Source organism: Leptinotarsa decemlineata, unplaced genomic scaffold, assembly GCF_025532065.1.
Source record: "Leptinotarsa decemlineata unplaced genomic scaffold, Ldec_3_MD MMD2_tig00000199_RagTag_RagTag, whole genome shotgun sequence".
NCBI classification, from domain to species: domain Eukaryota; kingdom Metazoa; phylum Arthropoda; class Insecta; order Coleoptera; family Chrysomelidae; genus Leptinotarsa; species Leptinotarsa decemlineata.
The window spans coordinates 15,701,887-15,725,961 of NW_027412544.1; the positions used below are offsets into that span (position 1 = coordinate 15,701,887).

The window sequence follows — 24,075 nt, forward strand, 5'->3', positions numbered from 1 at the left end:
GTCTGAATGAAGCATTGGTAAAAGCATTGCGTTCGATCTGTGTGAGCTTTGAAAAAGATGAAAACTTCATAAGCGGTCTTGTTGAAGTGGAAGAGATTTTGAATATTCCTATGAGCTTGAAACAAAATAGCCATCGATGGCATAATACTCTTTGCTTCATATATAGGAGTAAAAATAATTGATTTTTTGGGAAAGATAGAACACTAACTAGAAAACGATTTGATGTTACTGACGACTGTACGAGAAAAAATATAGAGAAAACACCGCAAAGTTTTCACGGTTATCAACGGTGAATAAACGGTGATCAAGAGACTAATGAGATTTTTTTATGAATCGAATAATATTTGATCAAATAGTTGCATTAAACTATGTTTACAGTTATGCCTTTATGCAGAGGCAACACTTTTTAGACGATTGTTGATATTTCTAGAAAATGAGACAATAACCTAGAATCTCCTATTTGTTTACGATAAAACAACTCGATGAAAGATACCCCACTTCAGGTCAGCTTATGCACTAGGTTCATATATTTTCTTGATAATCAACAAACAATCGATAAACACCGGCGCTGCTTCAAGTGGAATAAGACAGAAACCGGCGGATATACCTGTTTGCTTTGTATCGCCAAAGCGAAAAGTAAATACTCGATAATGATTTGTTCATCCTGTCTTTGCCATTGATTTTTTAAAAGATAAGATAATGTTAAATGGTGTAAACATATTTCGAAACCATGGTCTTCAACAAGGCAACACACACACACACACACACACACTTCATTTATTCAGCAAATTTTGATAATTTAGTATGGACTTTCATCCTTGAAAGTCGTAAGTTTATTGAAAACATCATTTATGCATTTCAAAATATATTAATGAACTAGTGAACTCGACAAAATTCAAGGCTTCGAATGTGAATTAAGAGAAACTTCATCATCATCGTCATTCTGCTTATAGTTGGATTTGCAGAGATGATTAAGTACTAGTCTGCACGTTGTCCTGTACCTATTGATAAAAAGAATGCGACAGTTTTCTGAATATTCCATTTTACTCATTTCAAATGTGACAACAACATATTTTCAGTTAACGAACGATTTTTATCTACAAAACTTCGGAATCCGAATTTTGTACATACCTATGCAAAATGGCAAAGAAAAACTAAACAATTTTTTGATTTACTCTATGGCAGTAAACACTCGGTAAATGTCACTAAATAAATAGAGGAAAACAACCAACTATCAACGAAGGTTTATAGAAAAAACTTTGTGATGAGGCCAAGTTATTATCACCTATAAAACAATATTTTAAAAACGAAAATGTTGTTGAAAAACACGTCTATTCCAATATAGAGTTATTTTCGCTGTTTCATATACTGAAACAACATCGTGCATTTTTCACAAGCTCTCAAATAAAATACATTTTATAGTTAATTTTGATACTAAAACTAGCGCTAACCTCCGTTTGTTTACTAACCCTTCAGTCTAACCTGAATAAAAATTTCGACTGCTGTGATTTTATATTTTCTACATAAGCCATTGTAATTTAAACATTTTGTGGCAATAGGCGTTTGGTATCAACGGTTGACGTAGAACTGACAAAAAGTTCTAGAGAGGTTGTGTTTCTGATGTGATGACTTTATGATGATGATTATTAAAAATAACATACTGTTGGATATCTCTTATTGTACCAGAAACTCAATTTTCAACAGCCCAGTTTCACGAAAGAGCAACTATATAGGGAAACCAAAATACTTAACATTAAGTCCTTCAAATAGAGTTTAGTCAGAACAAAAACGTAGATAATACCAAATCTACATATTATTCAAAACGAACGGGACAAATTTGATGAGTCTAGCCTCAGAGTAGCCTGGTGTTACTTATATGAACATAAAGGAAGTATATTTTGTGTTACGAGTGTGTATGGTCGAACAAATACTAGTCAGGCCTCTAAATCATTAGGAATATAAAAATCAAAACATAATATATCGAAATATAGAAAAAATTTGAACGAAATCAAAAGAAAACTCAAAGAACCTTTAAGAACCTTTCAAAAAGTTTAATTGAGAAAATTTCACATCAGGTAGAATTCTTCAGTTTCGAAAGATTTTGAATTGACGTATTTGAAAAGATGATCATTGGTGCTATCATTTCAAATTATTTTGTTTTAAAATGTATATATATATATATATATATATATATATATATATATATATATATATATATATATATATATATATATATATATATACAAAATTTCAAGCGAAGAATGATTTCGGGGTTTAATTGACATTTGAATCCTCAGAAGTTCTCAATAATAGTTATTTCTACAAAATATAGTTGTTAACCGCACGTAGTTTATGTTTTATTTCTGTGCAGTACAAAACTTGAACCATTAGGTATAACTATTGTTTCCGAGAAAAAATGTTTCATCATCAGCGGACTTGTTATGCCATCAAAACGTAACCCCAGAAATCGTATTCTGTGACCCCACGAAGGCGAGGGTCAACTCTTGCCTCTAATAGTTCCGGTTTCTTCAAAGGCATATGACGAGACATGAGACCAGTTGTTCAACTTCAACAATAGTTTCGAGTTACATGTGTGTGTACCTACGTACGTAATAAGCGGTAAAGGATAATGGGATGTTACTCTTCATGAAAAATTCAGCTAAAATTATTATTTAAATTGCTCTATTGTTGTCATTTGAATTCTCTGAAATTGTAATCGAGATTTGATGCTAGGTAATTCTCGAAAGAAGTTAATCATTGGGCTGAATCCAGTAACCAGAAATAATTATGATCTTTTTTTAATGTTTTTAATACACCGAATTTTGTCATTCGTTTTGTGTATGTAATTAATTTTCATTGTTTTTATATAATTTGTTCAAAGACTTTAACTTGATATAATTTAGCAGAAAGTTTGCTGAAATTTGATAACTTCAAAACTGAAAACGCAAACATAACGCATTCATGATTCAGCACCAGACAGCTATGTTCCGACCCGCCATAGGTCTTATCAGTGGCGCTAAGCTGGACAACAGTTAGAGTCAATTGTCCTTAAAGGACCCGCCTGAGTAAGTAAAAGCGATGGCTTCTCCCCTTACGAAGGCGCCATCTATAGGATCGACAGATAATTTCATTTTTGATATTCGGGGATTAAGTTCTCTGTCGATCCCATAGATGGCGTTTTCGTAAGGAGAGATGCTATCGCCTTCACTTAAATTCCTCAAGTTATGGCTTGATTAAATGAATTGTGCAATCATGTTTCGTGAGATCTACAAATGTATGTTCGAGATGATCAATTAATATATGGAATTTGTATTGCCAAATTGTATTTAATAAAGAAACATTTATTTATAAATCTACAATTATTCGACACATTCGTGCAAAGCATCTATAACTGTATTGATATCTAACATCTTTAGTGCGATTTTAGCACTTCACAGGAATGCAGAAAAACTGATTATTGATATACATATAGATATAGAAATATACTAACATTAGAGATATAGATGTAAGTTGTAAGTCTTGGCAAATCTTGAATTATTTGTTACCCAGACTGAAAACAACGAAACCGTTGTGAATAATAATGAATTAGACATTGAAAATCTCCGGAATTTCAGACATGAATGCATTATACTTTTAGGAGAAAAATGTATAAAATATTTCCTCTATATATAAAATACCTATAATATAAATTGTTTGATGCAAATTTTTGAAATATTTTGCCTTTTTTTTCCTGTTATCTGAAAGGTATGTACTAAAAAATGGGATTCGAATGTTCAAATTCAGTTTATAATCAATATACCAAGAATTGTATCAAGAATCATATCAAGCTCTTGAGCTAAATTGAAAAAAAACAAGTTTATTGTGTGTTAATATATGATGGCTGTAAATGACTCTAAAAATACCTAGAAGTCCATTACCTACACAAAAAGAAATGGCACAGTTGAATTAGTTTCAAAGGCTTGCGATTTGAAGATGTATGCTTTAAAGTTTTTCAATTCAATGCCAACTTTTACCCACTCAAAAATGTATAGTCAAATGTATAGTGAGGTTAAGTGGAAGAGCAATTGAATGGTGAATGGTGAAATGAACTGTACATGATTAATTCGATTTGAATGTATTAGAAGATAATAAATACGCTATTATTATTATTATTATTATAATATAGTTCGGCTCCGAGAACATACATTTTTGTGTGCCTCGACGTCAGTTTATATCAAAGTTGATATCGATGAATGATTTCAAACATTTCGAATGAGCAGTTCAGGAAATAATTATAGTAATAAATTTCACAATTACCGTTCGTGAGTTGGACCTGTTCCTGAACTAGCATCATCGTAGGAAGTTCTGTGGTGGTATCAGTACGTTTAACATTTGTACTTATTGCCTATTCAATTGATCGCATCTCTCAGAGTCTTCTATAGCATCACATTGATGGAGAAAAAGTTTCCATATTATCACTTTAATCTTATTCAATGTACGAGGGTAACTATATACAGTGTCATCCCTAAAGTATGCACCATATAGGAAACTTGTTTATTAAAGGTTTTTCGACAAAAAGTTATTCTTGATAAAAGTTTGTGCATTTCCTAAAACTAAACATGCACTAACAATAATATACGAGGAGCCTTCAAATATTTGATTTGAGACAAGAGTAAAGTACTCTTATTTTGAAAAATTTCGGGAAATGTTATTTAAAAAAGTAGTCCAGCATTGAAAAATACATCTAGATTTGAAGTCATGGCCATCTAAGTGAAGTTTGATTTTTTTTCCATTTTTTAATAAATGGGAGTACGAATAAAATTTTTGCTAAAAATATAAATAGACAGCATCCTGTATACGACGGTTTATTTCAAAAGCCTGCAATATTACAAATTACACAACTATGGTGTTAACCACGGTCAATTTTTTTTGAAGAGTAAAATAATTTTCAAAGTTTTTTTTTTCGTTGACACCGAAAATTACTCAAAATTATACAGTATTGTAACAAGAGCATTCAATAATATCAAATCACAAAACATCAAAATAAAATAGGAATTTTGGAACAAACTCATTGATTTTCTGGAGATTATTTTGGAGAATTATTTTGAACAAGAAAATCTCCAGAAAATCAATGAGTCAATATAAAAATACACCTTAACTCACCTAATAACTGTTAGATTCAAACCATAACGTCAGAATATCATAATTAGTGTTCTTAATTTTTGTAACAAATAGCTCAAAAATAAACAGTTCACAAGATAAAACCTGTTCAGCCTAATTCTACGGATTTTGGAAATTTTTACTTGGAAGTTTCAGTTGGGGTTCTAGAAAGTGCATGTTTGTAAAAATGCAATAAAATTGCTATCAAAAATGAACACATTGAAGAAAATGTCAGTTGGAAATTTGCTCCTTGTTTGATTCAATAAAATCATAAGTGATAGATGTTCTAAAATATTTGTATCATTTGCAAGACAATTCTCTATGTTCATTGTTATCTACTGATAACTTTCGAAAAGTTTATCTTTCTCGAAATGTTTTCCTCTATTATCACAGAGCTGATTGAGACACAACCCTTTCCATTCAATATTCCGGTATATGTGTATTATCATAAACTGTTCGAAGGTTGAAATCTCGATATAGTCAGCATTTCACTGTATTTATTCGTCTATTGTCTGAGAATTTACCTAAAATGGTACAGCGTTCGAAAAAAAAACAACGCTGGCATTTCAATGACGCTGGTGATAAAAACGTCATCGGACTTCGAATCCAGTTCAGTCCGCAGGCAGGGTAAGGCCTTCTCGACCATATGGCATGTCTCACAATGATGGAAAAAGGAATGAAATCCATGAATACTTGAATTGTATTCAGTGAATGAGCAATTATTTACCAGCGTTGCAATCGTATTTCGAATTGAATCTCGATCTGGATTTACATATGTGACGTAATTATTACTGAAAATAGGCGACGTGGTGAACTTATTTGACCATTATCATGAACCAGTTGATTTCGTTTAAATGTCAAGATATGTACATGGTAGGCAAAATTTAAACTTTAAAAAATTTTGCCCTTTCCAATAGTTTTCATTACAAAATTCAAATGAACAAAAACTATTTTCGAAAGGTAGATAACACAAACGTGGAATCATGCGAAATTATTCTTTTTCAATTCTTTATTATCTCTTAAGATGAAAACGAAAGCTTCTAGTTTATACTACTCATTTTTGAGTATTCATTAAATACAGAATCAAGTCTATACTCTGTCCAACCAAGAAACGGAGTGTTCCAAAACATTATCATGCCTAGTGCACGTGATCTCCCAGACAAGGCTGCTTGTACAAAGTCGCACTAAAGAAAGACAGAAATTTTATTTTTTTTAATATGCGGCTGGCTTTAGACATTTTTTTAAGTGGAGTGTAGGAACACAAATTAGCAGTTTCTTCAGCCGTATCAGTATTTGACATTTTTAAAATTCAAAACTTCAAAATACCGTATATGTACACCTCATAGGCGTTAAAACGTAACTGACCATTCCGACACTGTAACGATATACATGAAACAATGAATTCCGCTTTAATCACGCATCTGTCTTTGTTTGTGTTGCTTTTTTTGTTGTAAGGATATATATAGTTCAGTTACGGAGGTTGCCTATCAGTCTGTTTAATTCATGATGAAAACTGATTTTTGCACTAAATGACGTTGCACCCAATTTTACATAAAATCCGATTCATTACTTTTAGACTAAGACTATGTGATATGTAGATTTTATTACTTATTACTTGTCTAAAGTTTCACTGCTGAACCTTGTATGGTTAAGAAAACAATAAAGAATGATTGATTCAAATGTATTGCATGGTATTTTAGGATTACTAGGTAATTACAATAATTTATTTATTATTGTTATTAGTATTCCTCCCAAACTCTTTGAATCACTCTTAATGAAACTTTTGTTTTCATTATGTCAATAAAGAACTAAAGGCATTTTTTATTCTATAAGTGATCAATATACAATCAATAAAATATAATACATGTGCACGATTTCTTGAAAAGAATTAGGTATGTATGAATTTTGAACAACCAATGTCATTCTCAAAAAGAAAAAATACATTGAGATTTTTCAAACGAATACAAAAACAATTTATGGAACAAACTTATCAGATAAGATAACTTATTTAATTTAAAAAAAAATAACTACAGGGACTTGAAATAGGAATGATGTAATGAATGGTTCAAATGGTTGGTGTGAGATGTCAAAAATATACAACAAATAAAAAAGTAAAAATTAATATTTGATGATATTTCAATTATTGTTTGTATCCATCATTGTTGTCGGGTGATACCTGCCGTAGTCCTAATACTTCCAAACTAATAATTATAGTTCACTGTGGCACTTTTCTCTCTTTCTATCTTCTCTCCTCTCTCTCTCTCTCTCTCTCTCTCTCTCTCTTTCTCTCTATCTCTCTCTCTCTCTCTCTCACACACACACACACACACAGTTTTCTGGTTTAGTGCACCGTAGCTCGTTTCCTTTGATAATAATAATAATAATAATGTTTATTTGCATAATGAAATAAAATATCACAAAACCAATACACATGCAAAAAAACAAATAAACAGAAGAATCGCAGAAGCAGTTCAAACTGCTTGTACGTGATATAATGACACATCCGGGTAAAATCATATTTGGGTTTTTTGATAAATCACATGTTGGGTAAATTTCACACTTCGGTAAATGATATAATCAGGAGGTACTCTTTTTTCATTTAGTAACTACTTGAAGTAACGAATTCCTTTCTGTTTCAGATGTACCTGCGAGGAGGGTTACACGGGCCAAAATTGCGAAAGCGAGTACATCCCGTGCGAGCCGAGCCCGTGCCTGAACGGAGGCCAATGTCGGCAGAGAGACAAACACACCTACACCTGCGATTGTCCGTCCGGTAAGTTCACTTTCTTTCTTTCTTTGTTATCGTCGATCGACGGAAGATTCGAATGATTCTCCAAATCTCCAAGAATATTTCAATCCGCACGCTCCAGCGGTGCGTATTAAAGGTTAAACAGACGATTTTCGGAGAAATTTCGATTTGTTACAGAGAACCGGTCGCTCTATAGGTAGTTGAAAAATTACCGAACCTTAAGAGCGTGGATGTTTTATTGAACTAGTATCGGGTCAATGTATCTTTATATCTCATTTGTTCGAAAGTATGAGGCGAATGATATTACATAAAAATATATAAATATATTTTTCGGTAGTAGGTAGTTAATAATATTCTGTTGAAACTACGAGGGATGCCTTTTAGATTTTCTTCAAACGACCAATAGGTGGCGCTATGGAAATGTACCAAAATGATATTAGTATTGCTGCATAACAGTGAATATTTGAATTGAAGAAGATCGGCATGTGAATTCAAATTTATTAACAAATGTTCAATATCAGGTATAAATATTAAAAAAAAAATTGTTAGTATACAAATACAATACAATACAAATAATTTATTCACATTTAAATACATAAAACAGATGAGTTGTCTAATAATAATATGGTGAATAAATGGAGATTCAACTCACCAGGTGGAATTCCACCTGTTAGTGAGCATTGACATAACATAATAATAATAGTAATAGTTCAGTCTTGTGAAAAAAATATAACTGTTATTGGCATTAACATGCAATTGTAAATTGTATGTATATATATATATATATATATATATATATATATATATATATATATATATAAATCGATTTAATTCGTGAGGTTGCAGTCAATAGCTGGGCTGTTACAAAGAAAACTCTTTGTTATATGTCAAGCTTTCGGTATATTTCACACCTTCGTCAGGACAACTACAATAATAAGATTATATATCTTGTAAAAAATATATAAATATGGAGAACTTACTAACGTGAGAATAAAATATGAAATGGTTCAAAAACATATAACAAAGAGTTTTCTTTGTAACAGCCCAGCTATTGACTGCAACCTCACGAATTAAATCGATTTATAGTTAATCCAGTCACTAATTATTCTGTTATATATATATATATATATATATATATATATATATATATATATATATATATATATATATATATATATATATATATATATATATATATATATATATATATGAGAAAAACCAAGAAAGTTCTTGACAAAAATAGCTGCGTAAACGTCAACTTGCCAAGTTTTTATGTCAGTGTTGGTGGTTTGACCAATCAACCAACAACTGCGGTAGCAGAAATTTGGGAAGCTAACCTGAAATGCCATCGGAAAACGAATCCACATGTTTCTAGAAATGACTTGGGTGTCACACCAATAGGTGGTTCCACTTATGTTTCGCTTGTGTTTACGCAGCTATTTTTATCAAGTACACTTTTTTGTTTTTTCTCATTTTGTCTTCAATCGAGGACCGCTTGCCCGGTACTGACGATGCCCGATAGGCTGAAACAGCTGTCTACCGGTGGCTCTTAAATTGAAATCAATATGGGAATGATCAAAGAGTACTTATCTATTTATTTTTTGATTTTCATGGAATTATTTTCCAGCAGCTTGACTGCATTAACCTTTCTGGATTTTATATATATATATATATATATATATACATAGATGCATAGTACATGCAAAATATTTTAACACAGTCTGATAAGTGTAAACATTTGTGTTAAACTGGATTAGTTGAAAATTAAAGAATATGACAATTGTTAATTGATATTGGTCATTAAAAAAATACCGTGAGATGAAAGCGTATGTTGTCATTGCACATACCACAATACATTCGATTTTGCATGAACTTGTTGGTTGACAAAAAATTCAACTAGCAACCGCAAAATCTGTATACAAACACGACGAAACATAGATATATTCCTATGAATCAAAATCTAAGTAACGATCATTTGTTTGGGTTTTCCGTGATGAACCAAATCCTATAAAATTTGTAAATTCATGAAGCACTACCAAGAAAATTATCGTTTGCTTTTAGACTTCACAGAACAATGATTTTTTGCCAAAAGTCATCGACGCAATAAAGTAAAACATTCTTAAAAGTCGCGTCATTTTTTATCATTACAACGCCACCACTAGTACGGTATCATACAATTTATTTTTTAAAGGATTTATCGCCTAACGATATTTTTGTTCCCTTATATGTCAAACAAAAAAAGAGTGGACACCTTCTTTCATCACTTCAAAAACTTTCACATTATTCATGTTAGTATCAGAATCGGGTTTGCTTTTGAAATTAACCCCAGTGCAACTTATTTTTATAAGTTATTACATTCAAGATAACTTGAACACTGCTCCGAAAATCAGTAAAATCCACATCAAAGCTATTTTTCACTTGAAAGTTGATTTCAAATAATTCACATTGAAAAGTTTGGCTTTCTACTTTTCCAACAATAAACAAAAATGAGAGAAACTCCGAAAGAAAGGAAAATAGACACTTAATGACGGAGAAACAGAAGGCAAATTCGTTTTACAGTATTTGCAACATTTGAAAATAATATTTGTTTAACTACTAGGAAGTTTCACGTTGCCTATAAACTATACTTGCCGAGATACGAATTTGTTGGGTAACTCTAAAAATATGTTGGATTATTGAATTGTGGTTATAGAAAGTTGATTGTTGTTTGGAAAGTGAAACTACAAAAGTTAAATTAGTTTTCCCTTTTTTCATATAATAATAATGATAACATGATTTGTTAAATATAGGAATTTGTATTAGTGTTAGTCTAAGAAAAAAAACAAAATAAAGCGAAATATGATGTAACAATAGTACTTAACGTTACACGTCCGGTATAGGTGACTTATTACAATACGAGTTGTTTATGATAAAATGGAATATAAACGAGTAATGTAATCACACCTAACGGATATGTACCGTATGATATTTGATTTTATTGTCTCCATTATATTTTATAATATTCAATATTATATAATATAGTGTACGAGACGAATCCGGAAGGCAAAATAATTTCATGTACATGAAGACGGAATGAAAAGAAGGGTTATGCATAACCGCTGACGAGTTCTGTTCTTTTCTCAAAAACGTTTCGTAGCGCCTGAATAACGTATGTCGAATGTCTGCATATGTCATATTTCAATCCGAATGAATGGGTATATTGTTGTGCGCTCCGCAGCATTAAGGAGCGCCTGTTCTCGTGTTCCTTGTGTACGTCATGAAGAAAGAGTATGAATCTGCATTGTAAACGTCACTTTGTACGATTCTATAGTTCCACGGTATCCAGAATTCATCTACTTTATTGTACTCGACTTAAGAAACTTAGTATGCGGCGGATGATGATGCATTAAGGAAGCGATCAGATTTCGATTCTGTTGTCGATGGATACTGGATACAACTGAACAATCGGTTTGTAGTTGTGCGGCGAGGAAACAGGGTTATTCAAATTGTCACGATTGACACATTGATATATTTAGGGTCCCCATTACCAAAATGAAAGAAAATGTTGAGATGAAGTGAACATTTTGGTTATTTCCATCCCGTCAATTTTTTGCTTTTAGTGTTTTTTTTTTCGTTTCCGGCCATATTATAATTCTCCCCTTCCATCTGAATTCAGACTTTCTCATTCCCTCTTCATTTAATTTTTCATTTAAATTATACACAACTGAACAAATATATAAGTTGTTTGTTTTTTTTTACAAACTAATTATACGATATTAGCTCTCAACTTTTACTAAAAAATGTATTGCAAGATATAATAAAAAAGATAACATTAAGAGTTCCTGTTAGGAACAAAATGGAATCAGCTGCATTTTCTAAATTTTGAAAAAAGGAAAATTATGTTGCCTTTTCCTGAACAAAGCAACTTAAAAATATTTTTAGGGACAAGTTCTCCCATTCCTCTAATGTCTCAGCAGCTCATTGTTTCCTGGATTACTTGGACAACCTCTAATACTTCTTTTAAAGGGATCCCATGCATTTTCTGTGGGATTGACATCTTGTGATGAGGTAGGTTAGGGTCCAGAACGGCCAGAAAGGTACTCCATTCTACTGATATAGGCGTTATCCTTATACATAGAATAGTAAGTATCTCAAAGTGTACCTCTTCACATGATTACTACTGCTTCAAGTACTAAATCAACATTTCTTCATTGGAAGCAAAGTTATTTTCGCACTCAACATAATGCCATCCTAAAACATAGTCCATTCCTCCTTAGAAAAGAGCTAGCAACCCCTGTGGACTTTCTGGGGCTCTTAGAAAGATATTTCGATGGCGATTTGATGTGAGGTCGTTTCCGATTCCATCCGAAGAAAAGACTATTTTGCATATTCTCAAATATTCAGTTTCAGTATATAAGGTACCAGTTACGGCAGAAAATTTATATTCTGTCTATACTTCTGGAACCTCTTAGTGTTCCTGCTATATAAACGTCGAACACGAAGTCTCTTCATTAGGTATTTTTCAAATTGAAATGCTTATACTTGTGGTTTCTATCATTTGTTATTTTAGTTCAGGATGTGAAAGTATTTCATTTCTCCTGCCCACACAAAATAGTCCTGCCAATCAGTTATGACAGTTTCAGTTGAAACGTCAATAAGAGTACTTCGACCACGCCACTGAAGATGACTGCCGCAGTTGCAGTTAAAACGTTTGGAGATTGTAACTTGAATGAAACGATAGATTGGCAAATACTGGTTTATTTTACTTCCTCTAGAAAATTTAAAGTACATAGATTTCAAATAAATATAACTGGTGATCCTCTACAACTTCCCCTTTTTCAAAATTATACACCAATAATAATTTACAATAAATTAACATATACTATTGTGAAACTAAAACTTAACCAAATTGATTTTACTTTTGCCTAACACAAAATACTCAAACACCTTCTTTTATTTACATTTTTTAATATATCATGGGGTTATATCTATGAACTGGTTTTATTATTCTTCCTCTACTACTCTGATTTTCTACAAATATAACATCATTGCTACCTTTCAAAACTTTCGGTTCTTCAACTACATATATATCATTTGTTTTTTTTAGGTAAATAATGGTATTTCATGTGGACATAATGGTTATTTCATTTGAGATTTTCTCATACATATAGAACAATTACCTATGAAGTTGGCCAAAAAATACATTCTACTGCATGATCCTACCGACTGCGCCATGTGAATGAAACGATAGCTAGGCAAATAATGGTTTATTTTACTTCCCCTAAGAACATTTAAAGTACATACATTTCATCTAAATATACCGGGTGATCTTCTACAGTAACCAAAGAAGATCATGGCAACACTCGAAAACCCACCAAAACAGTTATAACTCTTTGACAATTTTTTCTTGGTCTGTTCGTAGGAATGATAAATAATACCTTATATAAATTTTCTGAAACTACAATTTGTATCACACCTACCACAGCTGTTTCGTCTCTGTGACATTTCTAGCTCAATCAATAATTATTTCTTTTTAGGCGTATAGTTAACTACCTAAGATATTCATTAATGAATATTGTATGCCTTTTTGTCAAATCTCACAACTAGAAACAAATTCTGAAAGAAACATCAATGATCGTTCCATATAGATAATTATTCATCATCTTCTTGGTTGGTGAAACGCGCATCAAGGAGAGTGTTTGTTTTGGATTCATTCAACGCCAAAGGTTCCAGTGTTATCTTTTATTCGATATTCATTGCTTCTTTGTTTTTCAAGAAATAGTTACCCCTGTAATGAACAACATTGTTCAAAATATTTCATAGTGAATTTACAATCACAAACATCGTAAATTTTATCACCTTATCATTTGTCGATTAAATACAAATATTTTATAATTAATTATAATTCCGGATTTAGTTGACCTCATTGTGGTTTGATTTCTCCTTGTTCTGGCTTGGCAATCTATTAATGACTGTATTGAAAATTGGTTAGTGAATATGATTTCTTCGAGTAAAAAGCGTTTTCTGCATTCCTTTTCACTAAAAATAGTTTATATTTGCGGGAATTTAAGAAATTTTCATTTGAAGTTCAAATATCAATAAAAGAGTTGAACTATTGTTAATAGAACAATAAAGTATATTCCCCACAGTCAAGTCTATAAGTTGTTTCTCTATTTGTGACATAATTCCCATAATTTACGGTTTTACTATACTACCATAGAATAACACTTATTGATTCAATGTCTGAGTAACTTTTGTTATTGCATGCTAATTTGAATAAATAAGCTGCTAATTGTGCTTAATGAAATGTAAATCGGGGAAACAATGAAAATATATTATGAAAGACATTTTGTTTGATCATACTATAATTTTCTTCATCGTTTAGTTACCTTGATTATTAATTACATTGATTCTATGGAAAGCAGTAGTACGATCACTAGAATAGTTTTATATTTTAAGTGGCAATTTTCGAATAAATTGAATATGAATCCGTATGAGAAATAAAATATTATATTGAAACAAATTTGAAATCAGTGAACCATATGGCTCTCAAATCGTTGTTATTTTATTAAAGCCGAACGTACTTATTTTTATGAGCGTGTGACCAGGTTCAGAAATGTCTATAGAAAGCATTCGAATACCTGTAGACTGAATGACATACCACACAGCTTCTTTGATTTTAAATTACAGTTCAACAACCGAATAAATGAATAGGTAAACATTCAAAGTATCAGAAATTAGCTAATTATAATTCTATTAGTGAAGAAAGTATAGTTTTGGAAATAACAGTCGAATAATATTGATGTTTAAAATATGTTGCTGTAGTGTTTTATAACTTCAGGTGGATCTTATGAGTATTTAGAAATAGAAACTGATTCCACATAATGAGCATTGATATAAAATTTATCAAAAATTTATTCTGAAAGATAATTGAATGAAGAAACTGATGAAACATTGGACATCTTATGATGCACTGTTTGGAACCTTAAACCTTAAAAAACTGAGTTTTAATCTTCCTCTTTGAAGATGATCACTTGTGATCGAAACACGTGTCGAGGTGTTAAAAATAACGATTTAGTGTTGGGAAAAACTCCAGTAATATTGGACATCTTGTTAATGAATGGCATGACTGGAACCTTTCTCATTAGTCAGTGTGCTATGCTTGAAGACAGGCAGTAAACAAATCTAAAGAAAGAAACTTTAAATATTCAAGTCAGTCTCGGATATACCTATACAGTAGGTTGAATGGACTGACGCCTATCAGAAAACATCTACTCTCTTGGCTAATACCACGAACGGCGTTGGATTATATCCGACAGGCGTCAATGCAGGAATTTTCACAGAAAATTTCCTGCATATGCAATTGACAATACAACTGAAAGAGTCGACCTTCAATTTTGGAACGGGCACACTTGCAGACCGGTTTCGGGCTCGTTAGCCACTCGCCAGTGCAAGATAGTGGTCATCATCAACCAAATGTCAATGATATTCCATAATTGAAAATCGAAATTTTTTCAGAGTATTTCATTCCTCAATACTGACCTCCAATTTCACTCCCTTATCCATCAGGTAAAACTATTGAGTCAACAAGTTTATAGACACAGATCAAGTAAATATGAGTATATATGAGGTTGTTGGAAAATGTATCGTGAATATTACTCCACAAACAATTAGAAACATTTGAGGATATTTCAAGACTAACTATATTTTGTTATGAGCGCAATAGGAAGCATAGAGTATGAAAATGTAAATTTTGTCACATTATATTATGAAGAGTTTAGGAGAAAAAAGATGAGTGTCCAAGACGCTTCATTTTGAGACAGCGTAAATTTAATTTTTCAAAATTCATAGCAAATTGCATAATTAAACTACAATATTTTTGTTCACATTATGTTGTAATACACATATAAGTTAACTTATACAACCATCAAAAAGATTTTTTCCAAATATATTAATTTGAAATAACATCGTAAAAGTACTTGAGTTCAAAAAACATCTAAAATTAGAATCAGGCCCTAAAAATGTAGAGTAACGGATATAATATCAATAAAGCCTTTATTCTACATAAACTGCTCTACACATAAAACCAAAGAAATCTTCTAACAAAGATAGTAGTCTATCTGCTGGATCAGTTGTTGCCTGAATAATTATTCAAGCAAAATTTATTATTAATTTTGAAACATAACCCATATGTCTATCCAAAAATAAGAATAGGCTATACAAAAAGAAACGAAACAGTGAACCAAGGCCGCCAACTTACTTGGACACTCATCTTTTTTCCTCCCATTCGCTCGTACCTTTATATTTCTTTCCCAAACCAACTAAACTTTAAACTGCAATAACTTTGTACCCTCATTTTTTTGTTTACAACGACTACGCTATACGATTCTGTTCGTAATAATTTACAAAAAATAACCTCAATCTCAAAATCTAATAATGGACATTCATCATTTTTCACCTGACCTCTTCATATGGTGTCACTATTTCTCGGCTTTGAAGGTCGTGGATTTTTGGAATTTCTTCCTGACAGTTACTTCTATTTGCTGGTACCTTCATCTTTCTTTCCCAAACCAACTAAACTTTGAATTGCAATAACTTTGTACACTCTTTTTTTTGCTTACAACGACTGCGCTATAAGATTCTGTGTTATAATGTACAAAAAATAACCTCAATCTCAAAATCTAATAATAATGGACCTTCCTTTTTTTTCCCCTGACCTCTTCATATGGTGTCACTATTTCTCTTCAAACCCGAGAAATAGTGACACTGAAAACCTCGATTGCGAAAGCTTGAACCATTTTGACACATTATATGGTTTTGTTACATATTTTATATACTTTTATTAAATTTTTGTGTTCCGGTGATCTTTGACTTCGACTTTAGTCACACTGTCACACAATATCATTGAATGATAAACACTTTTATATAGTAAATAATGTTTTGTTTTTAAAAAGCCCGAATGAAAATCATTTTCTCAAAAATCAACATAAAAACACACAGTTATTTCAATCTACCATAGGCTTCGATGATGCTAGTATTAGGATCTTGAACACTTTATTTGCCTGATCGTGGTGAAAGCTGCAAGTAAAGGCAAAAAATACTAAAGCAACCCGCTCCGTTTTATGATGATCAAAGTAATTGTTCAGGATCTGTTTCTACTACTTCAGGGTGAGAACCATTCAAATATACTTTTTTGGGACATTTTAGTAAAAAACAAATAACTAAGACCTGGACATCTAAGACCTAAATGATATGCTGAAATAATTTCCGGTGGGCAACATTAACCTCGAGTTTCAAATTTTTTGTGGCAGCGCATCGACACGCATTTCTCATGTATATGTATGCAACACTTATGAATTGCAAAATCAGGTATTCAGGCTATGTGTGTCGTTTCCCGTGAACATCAGGTTGTAAGAAAACGCCTAACAACTAACCGTCCCGTCCGTTCTCTCGCTAACGGTTACTGAAGATGTTTCAAAGAAAAACTTATGCGACTAGTACTCGAACTACTTGTGGAAATGAATAATGAAGAAAATTACGAATATCATGTGCCGTCCGACAAATGCAACGGTATATATTGAACGATCTCGTTTCACAGAGATGCAATGGGTGCAGCGTTGCCAAGATTGGCCATTTTCAGTGTTTTGCTTCTTTTTTTCGCTTTCTGGTTTTTGCGGATGTTTTGCGCAATTTACACAATGCCACCTAATCTCAATCAATTTCACCTCCGAATGTCTCAATCCTATTACCACTCTGTGTTATGGATCAATGTGTTTTCAAACCATTCCTCAAAAATATTAACTTCCATGTTCTTATGATAGTCAACATTACAGTCCTCAAGTTTTTTTCCACGTAATTTCAAAGAATTCGAAACCCATATTTTACTTCCTCCGCAATACACAATGATTAGTAGCGATCCTTTGTTTCCAGGCATGTTAGGCGTACACATTGTCGAACCATCAGTCCACCCTTTCGTAACTGTGTGGTGAGCGTCATGCCAAGTTTCGTCCAAATAGAAAATTTGCCGTCGTTCTTGTCTATATTTAGTTATTTGTTCTAAATATTTGTTACGCAATTCCACAATTCTTCTGCTTTCCATAACTGCTTGACGTTTGTTTATTATTTCAAACCTAAATCCTAGTTTCTTTATCCAATTCTGAAGATTTTGGCGCAGCAGCTCAAGTTCGGCTTTCTATGTATTGGTTTTTTTGGTCTTTGAGAGTGCCGTCGCTTTGAATATGCACAATATCGTTTACTTCGACTATACCAACTATCGATTTATCTGTTCTCGAAAAAATGGATTTTCTAACCCTTCGTAAAAAAGTAAATAAAACAGAAGATAGAGCAAAAGTGAAACAGATAAAATTTGATCTATCAGATTATCTGCCGTACCATCGATAATAAATATCAATAAACCCAAAAGTAGCAATACACACCGGATTTTGTGTTTCATGCTTTCCGATCGTATTTTTGACATGAACCTCACGCAACAACTTAACTGGGTTGGCAACGCTGATGGGGAGAGAGAGCTTCACAAGATATTCGAGGCAACTATGTAGCCGATGACTTTGATATAACGCACTATAAAATAAAAGTATGCTGCACCTGGTACGCGATGCTGCGAAAATAAATCAGATGGAATTAATTGCGTAGGTAGCAGAGAATTGTCTTCGGTCTTATAGGTTATCTGTGTTGGTATTTCGTTTTGAAAAAGTAACGTGACGAGATGAAGAGCGATAAGGCGGACGTGAACTTTCTATGAGTGTATATACACGAGAGGTTTGAAAGATATATTTTCATTTGATGTGTGTTATGCACTTTTGTGAACTGCCGTAGAAGTTATTTCATCTTAATTAGGTATCTGATAATAAATACAACTTATGTTAGGAATGAATTGTAGAGATTTTGATGATAGCTTTCAGATCATTACCGCCTTAAAATTAAATAAGGGGAACATTAGATAAAAATCTAAGGCAACCGAATTAAAGCTTTCAATAGGTAAGAAATAACATCTACAATTTATACCAAATTGTCTTCCAAAACTTGTTTCCCTTATCAAAAGTGACTCTTGCTATTTTAATATCGGCATTTAGCAAAAAAGGTGAAACTGAACTGTTTCTCTAGCATAAAATGAATCCATTAAAAAAACTTTTCCCATACCAGAACAAAAATAGTGACTCTCGCACGTGTTTCGCTAACCAAGTTAACATAATCAGGATAACCGTTTTTGCTGCATATTTCTTGTATATCTATTGAAGAAGAATTCCATTTTGGGTTTTTCTATAATCTTCTAATATATAAAAATGGATGTTTGTTGGTTGGTAAGTGATAAACTTCTACATCGCTCAACCGATCGTGATGAAACTTGACATGTATAAGTAATTTTTCACAGAGAAGGTTTCTAGGCTATCATTTTTTCTGTAACTCGCCACTAGATGGCGCTGTAGAACAATTTTTCGAAAGCACTGTTGATTCTGATTGTCAAAACATTGGAACAGCAGCGATACTGCAACATAGTACTTGTTATGTATATCTATAAGGTCTTTCATTAATCGTTTCCTATCTTTAAATTTAAATAAAACAAGTGTGTGCGTGATATCGAATTTTTTTGTTCGTTTGAAAAACCTATTGATGCCATTATGTGTGGAATATAACATCGTTCAAATGCCCGCCACGCGGCTTCTCTGGGTGGAGCGTATCCGAATCGTCGAATTTTCCATGTCTTTGACGCATAAATCAGGCTGAGCATAAATCAGGCTGAATTTGAACGATGGCATGGGTTATATTGGCTTTGAGGACCGCTGTGGTTTGTGACTCATTCGCATGCACTTGCGACATGAGGAAATCCCACAAGAAAAAGTCTAAAGGTGTCAAATCGTACGACCTCGGTGGCCAGTTCACATCACGTCCACGTGAGATGACCACGCCTTCGAATCGCTCGTGCACAATATCCAAAGTGGCATGACCTATGTGGCACGTAGCGCCGTCCTGTTGGAACCACATGTCGATGACGTCCAGATCATCCAATTCAGGCCAGAAGAAGATGGAAATCATCGATCTATAGTGCTCGCCGTTGACAGTGATGGCCTGGCCAACGTCGTTTTCAAAGAAATATGGACCTATGACGCAGCCAGCCCAAAATCCACACCAAGCAGTGGCTTTTTCGGGATGCGTTGATGCTTTTGGATCTCATGTGGATTGGTTCCATTCCAAATTCGACAATTTTGTTTGTTCACATACCCATTCATTCAGAAATGGGCCTAAACAGCAGCGATACTGCAACATAGTACTTGTTATGTATATCTATAAGGTCTTTCATTAATCGTTTCCTATCTTTAAATTTAAATAAAACAAGTGTGTGCGTGATATCGAATTTTTTTGTTCGTTTGAAAAACCTATTGATGCCATTATGTGTGGAATATAACATCGTTCAAATGCCCGCCACGCGGCTTCTCTGGGTGGAGCGTATCCGAATCGTCGAATTTTCCATGTCTTTGACGCATAAATCAGGCTGAGCATAAATCAGGCTGAATTTGAACGATGGCATGGGTTATATTGGCTTTGAGGACCGCTGTGGTTTGTGACTCATTCGCATGCACTTGCGACATGAGGAAATCCCACAAGAAAAAGTCTAAAGGTGTCAAATCGTACAGCCTAATCGCTGAAGATGATTTTTCGATGAAAATAAGGTTAGTTGCCAACTGCTCCAGAATCCAGGTCGTTTACCTTCAGTTCCTGGGTTAGTTAAAATTTGTACGGGTGCAGGTCCAAGTTACGACGCAAAATTCGCCAGAATGTGGTCTGCGAAAAGCCGAGTTCTTGAGAGCGACGCAAAATCGACTTCCTCGGGATCTCCCGCACACTCTGAGGCGCGGTTTCCACTGGAGCGATACGATAAGCGATGCAACAGGTGATTAAATAAGCAACCCGATCCTGATTTAACACCGATCATTCATAACCGTGCATACATAATGGAAGTAACTAATCTAGTGCACACTGAAGCCATCGCTATAGCGCTGGAGCTATAGCGATAATTATTGGAGTCGTGTCGAAGAGGGGGACATAGCTGCCGGGTCGCTTGAACGAAAGAAAGGCCCAATATCGTTCGACACGTTCATGTCGGGTCAGCAAGAAGAGGTGCAATCCTCTATTTCCTTCGTGAAATTGGTGGAGCCGAACTCGTGTTTCTCCAGTCCCCTTAACACCAATTTCAACAAAACTATTTAAGCTCATTGTATAAAACTCCAATAAAATGTCTGCTCATGTTGAGAGAGCTCACGGGAAACAACTACCAAACTGTGTTTAATATTAAACATTATATAGGTGTACCCAGTATTTTCTAGATTCCCGTCTCCGAAAACTATTCCTCTTTCAATTTGGCTGCTACTGCACTCAAACGTTTCTGGCTATTACGTGGTACTTTGATTTTTGACAAATTTCGAATGGGGTGAATTAAATTAGGCTAGATATTAGTTCCAGCTGATTGAATAGTGACTATTTTGACGCTGACTTGAAAGTAGATAGCAATGAACTAAAAGAAACATTCAGAAATGGAATGCAAAACGTTTGCCTCAAAACTGCAACACCAAAAACTTTCCTAATGATACGTTGCTTTGATTTCAGAAATGATCATTTATTATAGGATTTCTGGATATAAATAATCTTGCTTTACATCTTTATTCAGGGTCGTCGTATTTGAACTGATGGCAGAAACGAACTGAACTCTATTTGAAGATGTCTTGAAACTTTCATTTCTTGAAATTTTATTTCTTTTTTAAAATCCTCGCTGATCTCAATAAGGATGATATTTCAATAAGTAAATTATTAAAGGAAGTCCAATTCAGTATACGAGGAAACAATACCTCTACGTTATATACATTGGTCCTTTCGACCATGACCTAAGAGTGCAGATTTTATTTTTTTTATTCGTGACGTGAAAACCTATATTTTTTTAAAGTATATATAGTTTCATATGATATTGTGGATCATTTCAGATGTGTACGATATTTTATTCTATGTAAACATAGTTATACATCAGTCGAACGCTACAAGCGATTGTTTCATTCGGCCGATGACTATTTTTATCGAGTGGAGCACACGACCTGGAACCGAGATCCGCCTGATTAGGTCCAATTTAAATAAATAAAGTACGAAACGTGGATCTAGTCATTCGTGTTATATTCAACATTCAAATTACTGTTCATCTGACCCAGTTACGTGTTCCATTCTACCAAAGATAGTCTAAATTACAAGTTGAAAATGTTTCCTTATGGGGATGCTCCAACTTCTCCGTCTTCTCCTGTATGATTACCGTAATATTCGACATGTCGTACAAACCGCTCATCAAGATGAAAGTGACTCTTTTATGATCGACGAAAAATGGCGGTTACGATTTGAATAGTGATCGCAAAAATAATTTTTGCGGAAATACGAACCGCTTCAATGCATGCCATTACGTGGTACCGCCTCGATATTCATTTATGCAACGAATAATGACACGATTGAATGTTTTCGTGAGAGTTTTCTCGATATCTGTTATTTTTGTATTATCTTCATAACGACATAAGGCACACATTTGGTGGACGGATGCTTCAATTTGACCAACCGATCTTTTTATATATTACGTAATAAACCAGGTTACATCTTTATGAAATTTGATGTGTTGAGACAATCAAATGAAAGATTTAAGTTCAAATCGACTGCAACTTGTGCAAGAAACGCCAAGGTTTCTGTTAATTTTATAAAGGTAGATGAATCAGGTTTTTTATGTTTTTTCAGAAATTGCTATTTCATAGTAAGATTTGTTCAATATGAAATGAAAAATTATCATAATATTTGGAAAAAAGTTTCATCATTTTATAACTGCTCAAGAGTAAAGAACCCCCAATTTTTACCTGACAATTTCGAAGTAAAAAAATCAGTATTATCCATATTATGTCCAAAAAGGACATTGCAATATTTAAATGAACCAAATGATAGGAAAACAATTTTAATATATTTCGGTGTTGAAAAAGTCATTGACTATACGAGGTCCGGCTATTAAATATATTTCAGTGTTGAAAAAGTCATTGACTATACGAGGTCCGGCTATTAAATAACAAAACTGCGTTATAGTATTTATGCAGTGGCGGTTTGAAACGAACGTGTTTTTTCTTCGTGCCGAAAAACAGGAGCAACGTATCAATTTCAAATTTCTCGTTAAATTGAAAAAACTCAGACTGAGTGCTGTAAATTGTTGCAAGAGACCTATGGGGACAATTCTCTATCTCGTGCGAGTGTTTTTGTGTGTTGTAAGCGCTTCAGTAAGGGCCGAGAGAGCATGGAAGTCCAAATCAAAATTCATGGTAATGTTGATCGTTTTTCCAGACATTAACGGTATCGTGATGACTGAATGGGTTTCAGAGGGTCAGACTGACAATCAGAATCACTATTTGTCAGTTTTGGCAACACTGCCAAAACGAGTTCGTAAGAAACGTTCCGAGTTGTAGATTTTGCACCAGGACAACGTACCTGCCCATAACGCGCTATCTGTGAAGCGGTATTTGACCAATAAACGCAATCCAGTGGTTGAACACGCGCCGTACTCGCCCGATTTGGAACCGAACGACTTTTTTTTGTTTCCGAAGATAAAATCTGCTTTGAAAAGAACCCGATTTGAGTCGATGGAAGCCGTAAAGCAAAAAAAACGGCAGAACTCCTAAAGGTCTTCGCCAAAAAAGACTTCCAGCACTGATTCGATCCATGGAAAACACGTATGGAAAGGTGTGTGGCGTGCGGAGGGGAGTATATTGAAGGGGAGCATTCGAAAATAGAATAATTTTTATTATAAAACCCTTTTTCGTAACCAGTCTCGTTATTTATTAGTCGGACCTCGTATATTGAAACCTGATTTCGAATAGTTATTTTTAATAGGATTTCAATATCAAATATGAAATCACAGCAACCTGTTTTGAAAATTATTTTCTCATATTTCCTCAAATATTTTCTTGATTCATCAAATTTCGACACTATATGTCATTTTATTCAAATAACTGTCTCAAATCTCTTTTCATCAATAGTATGGGATAGATCCGATAGATGAAAGTAAACTTTTCAGAATGAAGTTTATGCAGAGCACCGTTTTGCTAATTGGTGAAGTTTTCACTGCCGTCAATAAATAAATGAAATTCTTCCCTGCTGAGTATCCGCATTGAAAATGCATCTTCATT

The 24,075-nt window shown here is 33.4% G+C and overlaps 1 protein-coding gene across 2 annotated transcripts in view; it reads left to right on the forward strand.

The window, feature by feature from the left end:
• N (neurogenic locus Notch protein) overlaps window positions 1-24,075 on the forward strand; it is a 196,344-nt gene that overhangs the window by 105,153 nt on the left and 67,116 nt on the right. For both annotated transcript variants that reach the window (XM_023158033.2, XM_023158034.2), the window contains exon 5: window positions 7,779-7,912. In XM_023158033.2, coding sequence (XP_023013801.2) covers window positions 7,779-7,912 — 134 coding nt within the window. The remainder of the gene's footprint in view (window positions 1-7,778; window positions 7,913-24,075) is intronic.